Here is a 20,041-nt window from a genome sequence, read left to right as displayed (position 1 = left end):
AGTGATATTAAATGTAAATTACAATCACCTTCATTAGGAAACATGATGGAATTTGATCGAGTTAATTCAACATCATCTGTCAACACTCTAAATAAGAGGTTGTCTTGAAAAATGGATGTGTGGCTGCAGTAAATAGGTTGGGCATGTTTTTCACCAGATGTCATGTACCTGCTTTACGTAACATCATAAAGCAAGGCAAGTCTTTCACAAAGCATTGACCTGAAATGGTGACCTGTTTCATAGTGACGGCAATCTGGACCCTAGAAGCCACAGCATCCACACGTGCACTCATCCTCAAGAAGTTAAGAGACTGATGCTTCTGACGGATGGCCATCTCTGCATGGATCTTAGCTGCATCCGTATTGCCCCTCTGGATAGCCTGAGAAACTAAAGGGAAGAGGAGTACATACAGTACACTAACACAATACAGAGTAAAGCTGTACTGTAACCAATAGTCTCTAATAAATACACAGTTTAAACAAGCCAATCTGCTTCACTTCTCCTCTTTTCCTCAGACATCACATTTCTTGGAGTTGCGTTGTAGCTCCTTGGTAGTACACCTGAGGTTGAACAAGTGTTCTGTATGGCTAGTCAAGGGATGATTTGTTTTAGTAAATGGTAATACATTTGAATTATGAAAAATGTATATGCTGACTGAATATAAATTGAAGCATCTAAAGACAGTGAGCTAACCAAAGTCAGTGCAGGCAAGACAAATAGCTAGCAAACCCACCATTATTTTCCTTCACAATTGAATGACTGGGCAGAAGTTAAAAGCTATCTGCTACTAAACCCATCTTACATTTGGCTAGTTAACGCTACTGCTAGGTAACTGTACCTGTATATGTAACTGTATATGTATGTTAGACTACACGGGTAAGGATACTCTCCATTTTCAAACATGATGAATGTCTCTTTCTGAGAAAGCAGCATCCAGCCACTCAGAGTTGTTTGTTTTGATTTTTTCAAACCGGCGTATCTTCGCAACTGTAGCGAGGTGAGAGGCTTCACTTGTGCGTACTTCCGCATTTGCCTAAAAGCAGTTAAACAGAGCAGCAGTAACGTTATCGCATTTGTCTTGCAGTCAAATAAACTGTCTCGTAATAGTTAGAACATATTTTTCCTTCGGTAGACCTTTGTAATTTATTCAGGTAAGAAACAACTGTAAACCACTTAACAAACGTTGAAGAATAGGCTGATGTGACGCATGCGCAGCCCAGTGACGTTGAACCAGTACTATATACTATAACTATTCACGAAGGTTCCTTCATATTTTACCTGTTTTCCATTATACTAGCCTATGTGTTAATTATATACAGATAACATATGTCCATGTGCGATATGATTTGTCGTCCGTAGCCTACTGGTTGGATGCGCTGGAACGGTGGATGGACCCAGACATATGCTGGTCCACAATATGTGAACCATCTTGATTTATCTTTTATCTTTGAAAACAACTTCTCTCTACCTTTCACTGTCGTCACACGGTCACGATTTTGCATGGCGTGCTCGAGCCTCCTACGTCACGAGCGTTTGAGAGGTGGACGGGCGCGCGTGTCCAAAGCAGACAAGTTCCATCCAGGCTAAAAATAGTTTGTACCCGGTTTATACCCGGTATCGGTAGGTTGTAGTACACGTCTAGTGACGTCATTTGTTCTTTTTTTGTGAGGGAGTAAATTGACCTTTTCCACCGAGCCACTCGCTGTTTGCTTTTAACTTACATTTCCTTCCGTTTATTGATGACGCATTAACGAGTATGTGACATCTGTAAACCTTTTTTAGGAGTTCTGTGTGGGGAGAATGGCAGTCTGGACTGGCCTGACGGGAACACGAACGGAAAGAGGGATTTATGATAGTCGTTGTTGAAGGAGACTGCAAAAAAAAATGCAGCATGTGGGGGAAAGGGATCATCGTCCCTTCATGAAGAAAAAGGTTCCGGTGTGTGCGTGCACCGGCCATCCGAAGGGGGCTGGGGGATTAACGGCTGGGCCGGGGGGGAGGAGGGGGGGAGCAGCATGGATGACTCATACTGTATGTGCAGATGATACTCGGACACAGCACTGGATATAATGACGTGTGCCTGAGGGAAAGTGAATGAGAAGTATTTCAGAAATGTTCCCCAAACTAGCCTACAGCCAGCTGTTCAATATAGGGGTCCTCCGAGGTTGTCTCGAGAGGTTTGATTTAGCTGCATAGCACATACATAACAGTCCCATGTTTTAACATTTGAGGTGTACTGTCCATTTTGACTCCCATGTATACAACAAACACGCCAGAGGAGGCACAACATAAAGGCAGTATACTGTAGGCCTAGGCTACAATTCAGAGACTTTAGCTAAAAGTTCCTTCTCTCTGTCATGAATTAAGCACGTATTTTAAACTTTTATTTTTTAATGTAGAAACACATGGAGCTGGTACTCCTGGAATTATATTACAACTGTTAACACCCCTCGCGCCACCACCAAACCACAACCAACTTTCCCATGATTGTTGTACTTCTATGTAAACACACACACACACACACACGCGCGCGCGCGCGTGCACGCGCTCTCTCTCTCTCCCCAGTCATAACTCAATGACGGCAGGTCGCTATGGAAACTGCGTTACGCTCCGGGCGGCCGAAGGAGAAAACAAGAGCGCGAGGACTCATTTCAGTCTTCATTTCAGCACCACGCGAGCTCCTGGACAGCGCCCGAATGAACTCGCGCACACATTCTAGTCATATGCCTTATAAGGGACAGAGCCGCATCAGCACCGAGCCTCACCGGAGTGGGTAGTGACTTGAAAAGAGAAACAAACCCACGTACAAGAGACACAGACTGGAGGTTTATTTCTACTGTAAAGCCAGGAGCCAGGCGCTCCTTCAAATGCCACAGCAACAGGTAAGAACCTTTAGCTCTGTAAAGTTGGATAATTCACTTTTGTGTGGCTGTACAGAGCTTGCATGCCGTCTATTTAATGTGTTTTTAATCCTGGTGCTCAGAAGTACAACTGCCCTTTATCCTGCCAGCCACTTAATTGCGGTTAATTGCCCTCACATGGTATCTCAGGAGTGAGTAAGTGCGTGATTAGGTGATTAAAGTGAAGACCAGCATGGCAGAGTGAAATCCAGCAGGGCAATGTATCAGTTCCAGAAGATTTTAGGCAGTGGTGGACTGTGAGGTAGGTACAAAACTATAGTTATTTTATGGGGAAATTACTCCCATTATTTTCTTTTACAAATATTGCCAGGGCACAAGTTTAGCAGTAATATTTAATATATCCTATACTCTACATATTTTATACAACATGTCTGCTGAGCAGCCATTGCAATTAAATTGTGTAGGGTAACACAACGAATACTGAGCTATTTCCTTCTATTACAGTATTAACCATAGTTCATCATCACTGAACGGAAGATAAAAAGGGAAGTTTAAATACATACAGTATTACTGTATAATAATAATAATAATAATAATAATAATAATAATAATAATAATAATAATAATAATAATAATAACATGCTAATAAATAAAATAAAAAAACAGGGATGCAATCTGCTTTAGTTATACATTGATGTTTGTTTACCTGTATAATGCTTCATAGTTTTTAGAGCTGACAGAGCATCTTTGTTTGTGTTTCCTTTAGCCCAGTGTATATGAGACCCTCAGTATGTGTTGGGTTTTCAATGCCCATAGATTATGTGCGAGCTGAGCCGATACGCCTGGATGAGTCACTCAGGCTGCAAGTTTGCAGAATAGTGCGAAAGGGGAGGGGGAGATACATGGGCTAGCTGGAAAACCGTCCCGCAGTGCCTCTCTGCGTCCTCAAACCATTGTTTAATGACCAGTGTCAACACCTGGGACTTTATTTATTGCCTCTGGATGTATGATTACTGTGTTTTCTCAACTTGAAGTCCACCTTGTTAAAGTGTGTCTCATCCCCAGCATATATTTAAGAGGTTTGTGTTCTCAGACTCAACTTCTTTGTTTTCTGGTGAGCAGAGAGGTTGCCTTTTGTAGCTTTAGATGCTATGGAGTAAAGTGCTGTTCTTTACTTGAAGTGTGTGCAGCGTGGATTAGAAGATTTATAAACAATGCCTATAATAGATTGTTTGCGGTTATTACAGAGTATAGCTCTCTGATGTCTCACAAACTGCAGCTAGAAAGCATCCCATTACTGCTCATTATTATCCCAATGTTTACCCTGCTGGTATTGACAAATCATAGCAATCAGCAGCATTCAGCAACAGCACTGACTGACATCTATTGATTAAAGCAAACAATAGACCATAATGGGCTGCTATGAACCACAGTTGCACACTCAGACTCAAGCACTCACTCCTCAAAACACTTTTACATGAGACTCTACTGACTGACTTAGTTAGGCAATTGTTGTTTGGTTTATTGTAAAATATGTCTAGTTTGTAGAGATTGAATGATGGATGCAGAGGCTGCATGCGTAACTGCCAGGAGGATTGCACATGTGAAAGCCAAACAAACATAATTGTTAGTTAAATCCCACATTGTTACAATTTGTGTTACAATTTACGAGGGTGTTATATAAAAGCTTGTGTGCACTGCACTCGCATGTGTGTGAGAGTCAGTGTTTGTAATGTATACAAATCATGTGCCGCACACACGGACACAAAAACAGATGTGTGTCTTTAATTAGTGACGTTGGTGTGATTAATGCAGTCTGCCGGTGATGACTCATTCATCTTAACCCTTGCTCCTCTGGTGGAAACAATCAATAAACAAAGATTCTGCCTTCATATGACATTACTCTTATTATTATCATTATTATTATTATTATTATTATTATTATTATTATTATTATTATTATTATTATTATTATTATTATCTTATACAACAATTTAGTATAAGTACTTCATACTTTATAAACAGATATTGTATCTGACTGAGACGGGGTACAAATAAAGGAACTAAGTGATGTGATTCCAATCAAACACGTCCTCTTAATTTGTTGTGAGCTGGTTGAGCTGTGGAAGAATATTTATGCAAAGCACATCTACGTGGATCGCTCCATGTGTCAGTTTGTCAACACAGCAGTTACATTAGCATTGTGGAAAAGCTGTCAGCCAAGCTGTGACTTGCAGACAGCAGACTGGCAGGGAACGTGTATATGAGTGTGAGTGCTAAATGTGTGTGTGTGTGTGTGTGTGTGTGTGTGTGTGTGTGTGTGTGTGTGTGTGTGTGTGTGTGTGTGTGCGCGTGTGTGTGTGTGTGTGTGTGTGTGTGTGTGTGTGTGTGTGAGAGAGAGAGAGACAGAGAGAGTTACACAGTTAAACACATAGAACAATTTCTTGGTGAGTTGTAATAAACTCTTATTGTCGTCCTTTTTCCCTCCCTTCAGGGCAGCAGCATGTCTGAAACTAAATCCAATCAGCGGTTCCACAGCCTGAACGCTGAGCAGGTGGAGGTTCTCCATCAGGTTTTGTCAGAGGTGGTTCCAATCCACGGCCGTGGGAACTTTCCCACATTGGAGCTGCGTCCTCGAGACATCATCATGGCTGTGCGGGCCAGGCTGCAGAAGCAGGGAATCAAAGTGAGAGATGTTCGTCTGAACGGCTCCACAGCCAGCCACGTCCTCGTCCAAGACAATGGAACGAGCTACAAGGACCTGGACGTCATCTTTGGGGTGGAGTTGCCCAGTCAGGAGGATTTCCAGGTATGGTAACTGCTTTGTTAGGAAAAGGAAGCAGGACAATGGTATAAGAGTAGAGCATTGACTAGCATTCATTCTGCTGTACTATCCTTGTGCTCTACTAGGTAACTCTACTAGGGTGTTGCAGAATTGTATTTTATGGTGCTATATTGGTAATGATGTTGTTGTAATCCTAACGATAACATTTTACCCGTAAGGTGAAATCAATAGTATTGGCTATACTATTACAGATATAAATATATCACATGATCACAATATCAATCTTAGTTCAATGATTGCACTCAAATTCTAGTCATAACTTGTGCTGTCATGTTGTTGACCTTTCCTTCTCGCAGGTGATCAAGGAGTCAGTGCTGGGCTGCTTGCTAGACTGCCTACCTGCTGGGGTCAACAGGGAGCGGATCAGCAGTGCTACAATGAAGGAGGCCTATGTCCAGAAAATGGTCAAGGTCTTCAATGAGCACGACCGCTGGAGCCTCATCTCACTCTCAAATAACAGTGGCAAAAACCTGGAACTCAAATTTGTAAGCACGCTGAGGCGGCAGTTTGAGTTCAGTGTTGACTCCTTCCAGATAATTCTGGATCGTCTCCTGGAGTCCTACATGCAGCAGGAGTCGCAGCACAAAAATGAAACTGTTGATCTTCAAGACCAGCCTGCAGAGAATCAGAATAAAGACTCTCCCTCTCTGCTCAAACAGGCCACAGCTCCGGAAACAGAGAAGTCCTCTGGTACAGATGTATCCAGTAAAGCTGGGGCTCAGATCAGCCAGACACAACAGAAAGATGAGGTGCATGAAAAGGAGTCCCAGACAGAACTCTCAAACCTGACAAAAGACTCCAAAGTGGAAATAGACAACAAAGAGAAAACACCTGTGGAGCTGAAAGAAGCGTCAGAACACAAAGAAACCTTCAATGACACAGACTTCTCTGACCAGACTTCTCCAAACCTTTTGTTAGAAAAGAAAGAAACCTCTGAGAAAGCTGAACCACCAACTCAGATTGAACTCAGACACGAGCCAGAGCTCTCAGACAAGACCAAATGCTTGACAACGGTAGAACAGTCAGAGCAAACCCAGCCCTGTGATGACCAACAACCAGCACATTCAAATCACAAGGAACTCTCTGTCCAGAAAGAACAATCCAACCACACAAACCCCCCTGATGAACTGAAAGAACCCACAGAGCAGATGGGACAGTCCGAGCCACCAGAAAGCTCAAACAAAACCCAGGCAGAGTATCTAAACCTGGAAGAAGAATGTCCCATTGCAGACTTCTCTGAGTGTTTCAGTGAGGATCAGAGTAGCGATGAGGAAGATGAAACACAACATGTGACTGCTCCTGACTCGAGCACATCTTCAAATGCAAAGATAGAGACACAGTTAGCAGATGAAAGAAACATAGAAACAGATATAGGTGAGCAAGCAGAAGAAAAAAATGAGTCGGAGATAAGTGAAATGACAGAAGAGATTTTAGCATCAGAAGCAAAAAATGTAGACGACACACAGGGTAACGATTGTTCCTGCTCCACCTCCTGCATATCTCTTACACGTCACAACACAGAGCCTGCTGCAACAGAAGATACACCAGAGGTTCACAGCACACTACACACAGATAACTCAGATAAAACAGCTAACACACTTGATGCCGTCAGCCCCCCAGATACTCAGGATATTTTACCTGCACCACCCAGCCTTGTTTCTGATAAAAAGAACTCCTCTTCTCCCTCCTGTAAGACCTCAGAGAGACTGTCTCACATGGTGGTGCTCAAACACTCCTCTCCCAAACCCCCTCGGAGGATGTGTAGGAAGGTAACCCCCAATCCTTACCCCAATGAAGTCTCTGAAAGCGAACCTGTCATAGAGTCCTGTCTAGATCCAAACTCCTGCCCTAGTCCTGAACCTGAGATAGCTTTTGACCCAAAGCCAACAGCTCCCAGTTCAGACCCTACGAGTACCACAACAACCAGTATCTCTACTAAAACAATCCCTGAGCCTGAACCCAACCCTCCCAGTAACCTAGCGTCAAACCTAGACCTTACCTCAGCACCGGATCCAGCCCCTGATATAATCTCCACCTCTGCTGTGGATCCCATGGCTGCTTTACCTCAAGAGCCCTCATCCTGTCAGCTAACCACGGAGAGTTCATGTGAGACAAGTATTCAGAGCAAAATAGAGACACCATTTACACATGGGACTTGTGATGAGCAAAGCCAGCCTTCCTCGAGTGAAACTGTCCCTACACCCAAACAATCAGAGTCTCTTGACTCAGTGGACACAGTAGTTTCAGACACCGATACGTCCAGCCCAAATACCCAAGAACCTGTACATACCTCAGAAGTTGAGCTCAGTGATGAAGATGAAAACGTAGAACTATGGACCAAAAAGATGAACTTGAATCAGCCAAACAGCAGCCCACAAGAGACCACACTTAGTTCACCCTCCGCTGCCCACTGTGTCACCCCTCCTGTTTCCTGTCTCACCCCTTCTGTACTCAGTATTTCCCCTCCCTGCTTCACTCCCTCTCCCCCCAGCTTCAGCCCTCCCCTATGCCTGACCCCTCCCTCTCACTGCCTCTTGTCTCCGCTGCTGAACATCGTCAGCCCTGAGACCAGTTTTAGCTCTCCACCCCTGAGTTTCAGCCCTACTTCATCCTGCCTCAGCTCACCTCCTTACCTCACCCCTCCCATGTTTAGCCTAAGCCCTACTCCACTCTGTCTTAGCCCCCCTTCCCCCTGCCTCAGCCCTCCCCTCCTTTGCCTCACTCCGCCGGTGGAGTCAGAGGACCTTGTACCTCAGATATCTTCAGACATGGAGCCTTTGATACTGAACACAGACAGCAAGGAGATTAAAGAGTCCTCCCCTCAGCCAGGAATTCCTCTCCTACAGTTGGAGGATAAAAAGGAACAAGATTATATCTCATCGTTGCCTGGGGTTGCAGAGCCTGTCTCTTTTCCAATCACAATCCCGAGCACCACCTCGCATGTGCTGCCTCACTCTGAGCCTGAAGGCCCAGTGGAATTGCCCTCTCCAGAAGCCAATGAGGCATCCAGGCCTTTGCCTGAGAACAAAGAGGCCCCTAAGGTAACCGCAGTCATGCCTGAACAATGCAACGCTCCTCAGGCATCTGTCTTGGTCCCTGCTGTCGAAGTCCTGGCAGAGAGCATGTACGGTGACTTTGAGGCAGCCATGTACCACCTGCGCTACCGCCTAATCGCTACTAGGAACCCTGAGGAGATTCGAGGCGGTGGGTTGCTGAAATACAGCAACCTGTTAGTCAGGGACTACCGCCCGGCCAGCGAGACTCAGATAAAGACACTGGAGCGCTACATGTGCTCACGCTTTTTCATCGATTTTCCTGACGTGCAGGAGCAGCAGAGGAAGATCCTGTCTTACTTGAAGAACCACTTTATCGGCGAAGAGAGAAGCAAGTACCAGTACCTGATGACTCTGCGTCGTGTGGTCGACGACAGCACAGTGTGTCTGATGGGGCATGAGAGGCGTCAGACGCTGAACATGATCACAGTGCTGGCACTGAAGGTTCTAGGAGAGCAGAACATTATCCCCAACACAGACCATGTGACATGCTTCTACCAGCCTGCCCCATACCTTGCTGATCACAGTACCCCGTATTTAGCAGAACCCAGCTACTGCAGCTATTACATACCCCAAGGGGGGTCAACTCTGCTTTACCAACCTTACCCCTTACACCTGCACACACAGACTGGACTAGTCTAAAACACACACACAAACACACACGTCATTACACAAAACACACAATCGTGCAAGGAGAAGGTGCTTTTCATGAGCTGGAGAATGGAAATATAATCCAGGGATAAACTGTTTGGTCTATAATAGACCTATGGGGGTGGGATTGAGTGGGTTTTTACAGTAAACTCCCTGTGTATTCTGTAAGATTCTAATATAATTATATGTAATTATGTGGGGTTTGTGGGAAAATAATAATTCTTCCGATATTGTTGAAATTCCAGAAAATGCTTTATGCACTGCATGAGTCATAGTCCTTTGGTATCTCGGGAAACCAACTGTGCTGTTGATATTCACACATATGCACGGACACAAACACACACATACACACACACAACTTACACTTCCAGGTTCTTGAATTCTTGTCATTCATGTTCTTACTGTGTTGTTCTTAATGGGTTTGTTCAGAGTGTGGACTTTGCCTGTGGTTGATATTGTGCATGGATAAATTAGGACTGTTCTCTCACTGCCAAATACTGTGTGACTACTATGCTTCTTAAACAGTTTAATGTATCTTTGTTAATCCTTTACTGAAGGGGTGTATTCTGAAAAAAATACTTATAGGGACAGGTCTACCCGTGTGTACAGTACTTTAATCAGAACACACACATGCATGCACAACACATACACACAAATACACACACATACGTACACAGAAACAAGCATAATGTATACTGTATGCACACAAAGTTAGTTAGTGCATGAGTAGATTAATATATACAGTAGACCACATCTTAAAGTCAAAGCAAAGGCTTTTAATTTAATAAAAATTGATCTATTTTTGCAAAACATTTCCAAGATAATACTCAGTGGTAAACAGACTGGTTAGTTCCTACAGAAAAATGCCAACAACAATGCCTTTGCAATAGACTGTACAGCGTATTGATTACAGTATATTGTGTGCGGATACACTGCATTGTTTTCAGGTATATTGTGTTAAGATGTAGTACTTGATTCCTTTCCCTTGTGGAGTCCTTTCTGTAATCACGTGAAGTACTGTACCATCTAGTGTTGATTTATTTAATGCTAAAGTTTACTTTATGAAGGTGGTCAGGTTATAACCATCTTTGGGTCATCTCTAAACATGGCAGATTCAGATCTGTCTAAACTGAAGGAGTTGCATGTTAAACTCATGTGACTCCTCTCAGCATGAAATAGCATCCTTGTTTAAGTCACGCAGTCAGAATCAACATGAAACAAGTTCAAATCCTTCTCAAACCTGTTTGAATCTAAGTTCAAAGCCGCACAACAACAATTATGACCAAAGATGGTTCAGTAGGGAAATCAAGTGCCTAAATGTGAGACATCATTGGCATGTCTTTATCTCACTGCACTGGGGGTGTTATTGGGGTGGGCCTGAGGCTGGGTTGGGTATGTGTTCAGTTGTTGCCCCCGGTTATTGCTGCCCATTTTGATGTCTTCTTTAATGTAGTCCTTTGTTGTAGTTTATTCATGTACATTTTGATAAAATAAAGGTGAAACTCAAAAAACCTTCAGAAATGGAATTATTTCAAACGAGACTTTAAAGATAATATGTTGAACTTGAATAGTTGAAGTTAGAAAATCCTTTCTAACAATTGACTCTGGTGGCCATTAAGGGAACTGCAATCAGCATCCTGTTCCTCACGTGCATGTTCACACTCCGTAGGCGTGAGCAGGCATCCTGGGCATCGGCGAAAACAGTGACGTGATATTACATTACAATCATATATCATATTAAGAATAACATTACCAATGGTCCTATATTTTCTTTGGACCACTAGCTCCATGATACTAAATAGCTTTCCTTTTGCATATTATTTTATCAGCGTTACGAAGCACCCAACGCCGATTTATACCGCGTAAGTTATTTTGCAAGCTAGCCAATTAACATATCCACTCAGATAATATTTAGCTATAACGTTAGCGAGAAAGCAAGCTAAGGTTTGTAAGCTGTCTGTAACTTAGCTACACTGCATGAATCTGACATTGGCAGCCTTATAACGTTAGCTGATAAAGTATTTGCGGCAAGGTAACCAATTTACCAGCCGGATCAGCCCTGGGAGCTGGATAAATTAGCTAACACTATCCACTTGACAGTATTTTACTCGGTAAGCTACATACTATTGGGGAATTAAAGAGAGGCAAAGCACTCAGGAGCACGCCTAAACCTTTGTATTTTCAATGCAAAACTGTTACTCAGTACTTTACAGAGAAATCAGTCCACAGGCTGTAAAATGCAACTGAGAAAGTCGGTGAAGATTTCAGTTTTTGAGTTACTTTACAATCTGTTCACACATTGACAATACAAAATGATTAATACATGTCATTTGTTAAATAAAGTACATTTAAAGACTTATTCCAACACTTTTTTTGTTACATTCTCATTCACCCTATTCCTTTCACTTTTCCCCAAAACGACATGATGTACAGCTTACGTATCCTCCCCATGATTGTGCTCTGCAATGATCCACTTTAGCGTGACCATTAAATCACGATGGTGCCCAGGAGAGCGACCCAAAGCTGTGAAATTCTGTCTGGTTTGTCTTATCACAAATCACCTGTCCTTCAGATGTGTTTGGATCCGAATGACGCACGTTCTACGTAATACAGCAGCCTCAACAACGTGTAGATGTGAGGAAAATATGGTTTGCGAGGTGTGAGACTGAAAGGGGACAAGGGGGAGGAGGGGGCCAGAGAGTGTGTGTGTCTTTGTGCGTGTGCTTCAGATGGGAATATATGTGCAGAGGCGGCATCAGGTGGTCCCCTTCTCCACTAAGTAATTGAAGAGGCCTACAGGATAATGAAAGAATAGTGCTCCCTCCTTACTCCCACATTGCATCCTCCCACTTAAAACCACTGATAAGTCATAGGAACAAGGGAAGATGGGGGTGTCTCTTTCACAGGGGGGGACTCGTGTGATAGCAGGTAGTGGCACAGTCACACATCATCTGTTTATACACACTATAGGCTTGCACTTGTGCGGGCAAGGTTGGAAGCCTGTGGCTCACTGGGAGAGAAAGAGTGTGTGATCTAATAGGGTTTGTATCAGCGTCTCACAGACCTCTGAGCCACTCTTGTCCACTCGGGGTTTCCATAGAGACAGAGACGGGCAGCACGGTGGGCGCAGAGAGCATGACGGAAGACAGGGAAGACCCACACACCAAATGAGGGGGTGAGAGATAAAAAAACAAGCAAAAAAGAGGTGGGTGAAATGAAAGAAAGGGTGGATGAGAAAATAGAGTTGAAGAGGAGACTAGTGTGAGATTGGGGAGAGGTTTTAGATAAAGGGAGGCGAGAGGAGCAGGGGAGTTTATGGGGAGAGCGTGGGAGGTTGTCAGGCCTTCAGTCACAGGGGACTCACTGTGAGGTGGCTGCAGTGACGGCAGCAGTGATGTTAGAGCAGTAGCACATGCACACATGTATGAGCGTGCGCACATCCACACAGCAGCATGCACATCAATTTTCCTAATGGCCTTCCCACCCGTCCACCCTCAATAAACAGTTTCAGACTCACTGAGACAAAAACAGAACATCACCCACACATCTGTCCTTCTCTCTTTCTGTCCCTCACAGGCTCTGGCCAATACATTTGATTTCTCAGAATAAGTTTTGACAGGCTTAAAGGTTCAATGTGTAAGACATGCCAGAATGTTAACTTTAAACATTACAACAATAAACTAACATTATAAACAGAGTGTGAAGAGGTAACAGTGCTGACGTTGTGTCAAAGACGTCTATGTGTTGTGTTGCAGAGATTTCTACTGATAGCAGTCTGACTGACCAGTTCCGCTCCGTCCATTCTGTAATACCACTTGTTCCTCTAGAGGCGATAGTGAGTCACTGTAGCGCCAGTCTGCTCTCATTACAAAAGGAGAAGAAGTACAGCTGCCTGACTCAGGGCTTGTCAACAGTACATCCATGATCCCTGCATGATAGTTTGTTTTGGTTTAATACAAAGTGGCAGAAACGAGAAAACAACTCGCATCCCCGCCTCTGCTCTGCCGGGAGTACGGCAGCTGGGAGACGGACAGATCCTCCGTTAACAGTGAGCAGATAACACCGATTTAGCCGACACCCTGCCAGACCGTCACCTTTTGTTGCTGCCATTACAGAGGTTAGACCCAGCGCTCCATCAGCCGCTGTTAGTCCCAGTGCTATGATATTTGCCCGCCGAATCCTAGCCGCCGGAGCGGCTGCACACTCCCGGGAAGCAGTACTACTATGTTGGCGCGGAGGTGGAAACAAAAACATGAGTCGTTTCCTCATCTCTGCAGCCCAGACCCAAGCCAACATACAAACTATGAGCATGTAACATTGCAGCCCCCAGTACCACAGTAAACATACAGATATCTGAGCCCCACGTGAAGATTATAAGATAGCAGAGACGTTTACACCGACTCTCAGAGTTTCAGCAGTCTGCTCTAAAGAACAGAGCAACTAATTGACTTACACGGGAGTAAAAATACACAGTAAATATATCAACACTAGAAGAGAGAGATATCTTGTATAGCTGTAGAGAATACATTAGAATATTCAAATGTATTGAAATACTACCCCCTATTTCTTTGGATCGAGATTGGCAAAGCAGATGCTTAAGTCATGAAATATGTTGTTGTGTGAATCGTGATAATTATTGCTGGGCCAATCACTCTTCATCTTGAATTTTTCTGTAACCTTCTGTCAATTAGCAGCCACTTTAAATTCTCACATGAGAGCAATGTTTATTGACTGCCAAGACACTAAACCTGCTATAATAAAGCACTTAGTGGCACACAACAAATAGAAAGCATGTTTGCAGACAGGATTTCTCTTTATGTGACTGATGAACACCAGGTAATGAATTGGATCCATAGTATTCACCATTCATCTTTTCATTCTTTTACTACAACCTCCTCCTCACCCTCCTCACCCTCCTTAACCCGTACCACTCACGTCCTCTACCTTTCTCCTCAACACCCTACAGGCTGTGCGCCTCCCACCCACCTGCTCCCTCGACAGCTATGACTCAGATGAGGGTACAAGAGGATCAAAACCTTGATGAAAAACAGCCAAGAAAACCACTTAACTCAAAGACATAGAACAATTGGCAAGGCAAAGTCGCTGCTGCATCTTTAGTTCTAATGCCACCCACCACACACACACAGACACACACACACACACACACACACATACACACACACACACACACACACACACTCTCCAATCCCCCTCATAAGAAATACACACACTGCCTCCACAGTGTAATTATGCATTATGTGCACTCTTATTCTATCTGCTAAATCATCCTTAACAGCAACATTTGGGAGGCAGTGAAGAGTGTTTCAAAAATAGTTTTTCATTTCTCTAGATAAAGGTCTGTCGTCACGACTCAGTGACATGGATGGATGGTTTCTTAAAGGCGAACTTGCCAAATGCATGCCATACATGGAGCCTGAATCAGAAAACCTTGAGGACTTGTCGATCATGTCACTTTGTTATTCCACTCTGCAACTTCAACCCATCTGTGCTATTTTCAGACTCACATTCTACCATCATTAATTTACCTCCTCTTTCATCAATACAAATTGTGCAGTGATGCAGAATATAGTGGAAGACGACTATTATTTCTGAATGGTGTCTGTGCCTTCTGCCTGCTTGTCTCTTTGGTATCAAATCCATTCAGGAACATGTGGGTTAGCAAAACCCTACTTTAATAATTATGCAACCTAAATGCAGCAAAATAATGGATTATAATGTTATCCATGTGACAAAGACACAGGCTTACATAACAAGTGATCAATCAGGCGAACAGGAAGGCGGATTAACAAAAGAGTGAGGGACACAATTTACCGAGGCAGCACAGCTATTCGTACGTGCAGCTGGCTGGTGCAGAAGCTTACCAATTATTTTACCACTCACAGTGGCCCATGTGTCACTTTCTGCATAGTTAAAGCTTCATAAGATCTTAAAATGAAGTGAAGGTTATTGTTTTGAATGGGCATTCAATCGATTTAGCACCAAAAAACAACAGTTTATTTGTCATGAACCACTGAGCTTGTAGAGAGAGTTAATGTCCTCACTGGCTCTTCAGCTAACCTGATGATGACATACTGATGTCTTCAGAATTGTCTTGGCTTATGACTTCAAATGTTTTGACAGGAAGCCTGCATAGCAAACTGGAGGTGTTGGTGGTTCTAATGAAAGATGTTATCCAGTTGCATCATGGGAAATGTGGGATCCAGTGTTACTGGTGCTTGACCCATACTAGAAACTTAAATACAAAATACCTTAGCCTCTGATGCATTTATTTTTGACCGTACTATTTTTAGCTCTGTCTTTCTCAAGACCCAAAACTTTATTGAGGTACAATACATCGCTGCAATGCACCTTTAGTCCTAGTGCAAAGGGATTAACAGTGGTGAAAGTACATTTACTTAAGTATGGAACTCAGATCTGGGAGGGGGGTGTGTGTGCTAGTGTGTGTGCCGGTGTTTATGTGTGCGATCCGTGTGGTGCTGCTGCTGTTTGCTGTGAAGCATGTATTAGCATGGGACCGGTGGAGGAGGGGAGTGTCTCACTGTGTGTGTGTGTGTGTGTGTGTGTGTGTGTGTGTGTGTGTGTGTGTGTGTGTGTGTGTGTGTGTGTTTGTGTGTGTGTCTACACTGATTGACGTCACAGACGCCCACTCATTTCCATCTTGTCTGCGTGCGCGGAGAGAATAGAGCCCCATCTGCATCCAGCTCCCCCCCCCCCCCCCCCCCCCCACCTCCCTCTCCCGGTACTTTCTCTTCCTCTCCTTCTCACCCTGCCTCTTCCCATTCACTCGCTCTTGTACATCCCACCCCCGTGGGGTGCAGCCAGCCTCGCAGATAAACAAGACTGTCGAACAACACAAACAATTTAAGGCAGCCAGACAGCAACATCCTCTCTCAGAGTAGCATTTGAGAGAACATTGCCACGAAACATCTGGCCACTTCAAGCATCACTAAGGGGGGACATTTGACTTTGAGGCCACACAAAATGTGAACCTGTTGGCAACTTGTGCGTGTAAGCATGTGCCAAAGTGTGACGTTCTTCTGTCCACAACAAATGCTCATTCACACTCTGGTATCCCTGGTGACGACAGGACATCATTTAAATCACTTTCTCGTGAAATATCATCCTCATCTTTTACACAGAGAATCCCCCCACCCCCCTACTACACACCATCACCAACGCACATTCACTCACTCCACCCCTGCGTGCCAGAGTGAAGTGGACGGTGGATGTGAATGGATGAGTGCGGGGAGGAGACAGGGGGCTGGAAATGCGTGGGATGACAGAATAGGATTAAAAAAAAATGGGCTATTTCAGTCAACATATCATAACCCGTTAGAGAGGACAGAATGAGAGTGCACACTAAGGGGGGGGGAGTGAAAAGTGACTAGCCGATGGTCAGACACTTAAGTCAGTTAAGCAGACAGACACACATTCAGTTCAGGCAGCAAAGCATGTACATACAAAAGATAAAATAGTATTGGAGTAATTAACTCTCTGATGTTTAGATAAGCCTCGGGAGAGGGCTGCATGTCTGCCGCGTGTATCTGAGTGTCTGTGTCTCAGTATCAAAGTCGTTAACGAGTCAGAGGGCTGATCACAGGAGACAGGATGAATGGATGGATCAATGAAGGTGTAAGAGCGGAGGAATATTACAAGAGGCGGCACAGATACGAGAAGGTATCGCAGGGGGAAAAAGAGAGAGAGAAACCAGAAGGGTCATTCCAGAATTGGAGGACATTTCATGTTACACATATAAAAAATCTAATAAAAAAGCTAAACCATGCACTTGTTGTGTTTAATATACTTGTCTTGAGACACAATGTATATAAAGTTGCAGAAAAAGTTGTTTCAAAATATTATTTTAAATATCAAACACTCTAAAACCACCCCTAAAATAGCATTTTTCTCTTGTCCCAGCTTCTTGGTGACCAACTTGCATGTCAAATATAACATTTCAAATAGGGTTTTTATTTACTTTTTTTGGTATTATTCTATTGATATATGTCTCTTGTATTGGTAAAATTAATTTGTTAAATCATAAACATATTTTAAATAACAGTACTTTTACACTGAAAGTGTGTCCCACAACATGCGCGCAACCCTGTTACCGAAACCTTTTTAGCTTGGCAGAGGAAGTGAAAAAACTGTTAGTCACATGACACAGAGGAAATGACATCAGCAAGTCATGTGCTACCACTATGGGTAGACCAAAGGTAAGTCCTCCCTTTTATTTTGAATATATTTCCAATCTCTTCACTCTTGATGGAGTGTGGCACTCACACAAACACAACCATATTACTCACATTATGAGACTAAAACAAATGAATTTCAAACATATCTTTCTTTAGTTAGATATCTGTGTCAATTCCTTGACAGTAGCATTACATTGTGCAGCTAGAATTAATTCCTGAAAAGAAATTAGCATTGATTTGCAAACCCTGTTACTATAATTAGAGTAACAGGATTGACATTCAGTAACAGGGTTGCATTTCCTTCAGTTTACTCTATTATTTATAGTAAAATGTCATGTGTTTGTATAATTTAGCATAATATAATGTTTTAAATGTATTACTGTATTTTCCATCTATCTATCGTCTACCGCTTATCCGGGGTCGGGTCACGGGGGCAGCAGCTCCAGTAAGGAACCCCAAACCCCTTCTCCGGGCCACATCCTCCAGCTCCGACTGGGGGATCCCGAGGCGTTCCCAGTGAGGAGATATAATCTCTCCACCGAGTCCTGGGTCTTCCCCGGGGTCTCCTTCCAGCTGGACATGCCTGGAACACCTCCCTAGGGAGGCGCCCAGGTGGCATCCTTACTAGACGCCCGAACCACCTCAACTGGCTCCTTTCAACGTAAAGGAGCAGCGGCTCTACTCCGAGTCTCTCACGGATGGCTGAGCTTCTCACCCTATCTCTAAGGGAGACACCAGCCACCCGTCTGAGAAAACACATTTTGGCCGCTTGTACCCGTGATCTCGTTCCTTCGGTCATGACCCAGCCTTCATGACCATAGGTGAGGGTAGGAACGAAGATTGACCGGTAGATTGAGAGCTTTGCCTTCTGGCTCAACTCTCTTTTCGTCACAACGGTGCGGTAAAGTGACTGTAATACCGCCCCCGCTGCTCCGATTCTCTGGCTGATCTCTCGCTCCATCGTCCCCTCACTCGCAAACAAGACCCCGAGGTACTTGAACTCCTTCACTTGGGGTAAGGGCTCATTCCCTACCCGCAGTAGTCAATCCACCGGTTTCCTGCTGAGAGCCATGGCCTCAGATTTCGAGGTGCTGATCCTCATCCCAACCGCTTCACACTCGGCTGTGAACCGATCCAGTGACTGCTGAAGGTCACAGACCGATGATGCCATAAGGACCACATCATCTGCAAAGAGCAGCGATGAGATCCTCAGGTCACCGAACTGCAACCCCTGTCCTCCACGACTACGCCTCGATATCCTGTCCATGAAAATAACAAACAGGATTGGTGATAAAGCGCAGCCCTGGCGGAGGCCAACATTCACTGGGAACAAGTCCGACTTACTGCCGAGTATCCGGACACAACTCTCGCTTTGGGCGTACAGGGATTGGATGGCACTCAGAAGTGACCCCCTCACCCCATACTCCCTCAGTACCTCCCACAGTATCACCCGGGGGACCCGGTTATATGCCTTCTCCAGATCCACAAAACACATGTAGACCGGATGGGCGTACTCCCAGGCCCCCTCCAGGATCCTTGCGAGAGTGAAGAGTTGGTCCGTTGTTCCACGACCAGGACGGAATCCGCATTGTTCCTCTTCAATCAGAGGTTCAACTACCGGCTGAACCCTCCTTTCCAGTACCTTGGAGTAAACTTTACCGGGGAGGCTGAGAAGTGTGATACCCCTGTAGTTGGTACACACTCTCTGGTCCCCCTTTTTGAATAGGGGAACCACCACCCCGGTCTGCCCCACCCCCTAGGCCAGGGGTGTCAAACATGTGGCCCGGGCGCCAAAACCGGCCCGCCAGAGGCATAATATTGTTGAAATTGCACCTTTTCTTTCTTAAGAAATGTCAGGTTGTTCATAATGTTTTGTAAAAATATAAAATTTGAACATTTTCAGAATGTACTTGTACTTTTTTGCACTAAAACGAAGGGAAACATGTGGAGTTGTGGTTATTTACAGGTTATTATGCTGTGATGTTACTGGTCCGGCCCACTTGAGATCAAATTGTGATGCATGTGGCCCCTGAACTAAAATGAGTTTGACACCCCTGCCCTAGGCACTGTCCCAGACTTCCACGCAATGTTGACGAGGCGTGTCCACCAAGACAGCCCCACCACGCATCTCATCAACCCCTGGGGCCTTTCCACTGTGGAGTTGTTTGACTACCTCAGTGACCTCCATGTTTTATATTTGTCCAGTGTATATTTGATTATATCCAGTTTGTTGTTGTGTTGACATGTTTTTTATGTATCATTGATACTCTTCCTGTTAATCCTTCATTGCAAAATATATATAGAATATCAAAAAACATTTCTGTGGTCCTGAGTATTTATTTGTCACATTTATGTCATGAGCTACAACCAAAAGTAATGTAGCCATTCAACCCTGTTACTTTACGCAACCCTGTTACT

General features: G+C 44.2%; 1 protein-coding gene and 1 long non-coding RNA gene across 2 annotated transcripts; one reads left to right on the top strand and one right to left on the bottom strand.

Moving 5' to 3' along the window:
- Nucleotides 1–237: 237 nt before the first annotated feature.
- LOC115014616 (uncharacterized) lies at nucleotides 238–937 on the bottom strand. The gene is made up of 3 exons (XR_003832923.1): nucleotides 887–937; nucleotides 498–579; nucleotides 238–379 (listed from the first exon to the last, which is right to left on the bottom strand). It is a non-coding gene; the product is annotated as an uncharacterized LOC115014616 (long non-coding RNA).
- Nucleotides 938–2,700: 1,763 nt separating this feature from the next.
- Nucleotides 2,701–10,925, top strand: LOC115014867 (proteoglycan 4-like). The gene is made up of 3 exons (XM_029441973.1): nucleotides 2,701–2,882; nucleotides 5,356–5,670; nucleotides 6,003–10,925. Exons 1-3 carry the CDS (start codon nucleotides 2,868–2,870, stop codon nucleotides 9,399–9,401), a joined length of 3,729 nt encoding a protein of 1,242 aa, XP_029297833.1. The 5' UTR covers nucleotides 2,701–2,867; the 3' UTR covers nucleotides 9,402–10,925.
- The last annotated feature ends 9,116 nt before the right edge of the window (nucleotides 10,926–20,041 follow it).

Source organism: Cottoperca gobio, chromosome 10 (assembly GCF_900634415.1).
Source record: "Cottoperca gobio chromosome 10, fCotGob3.1, whole genome shotgun sequence".
NCBI classification, from domain to species: Eukaryota; Metazoa; Chordata; class Actinopteri; order Perciformes; family Bovichtidae; genus Cottoperca; species Cottoperca gobio.
The sequence above is the reverse complement of the archived record's forward strand: the minus strand, read 5'-3'. Positions and strand labels throughout refer to the sequence as shown.

Coding starts and splice junctions, on each gene's coding strand:
- LOC115014867 (XM_029441973.1), top strand. Junction 5,671..6,002: donor CCAGTCAGGAGGATTTCCAG/GTATGGTAACTG, acceptor TCCTTCTCGCAG/GTGATCAAGGAGTCAGTGCT.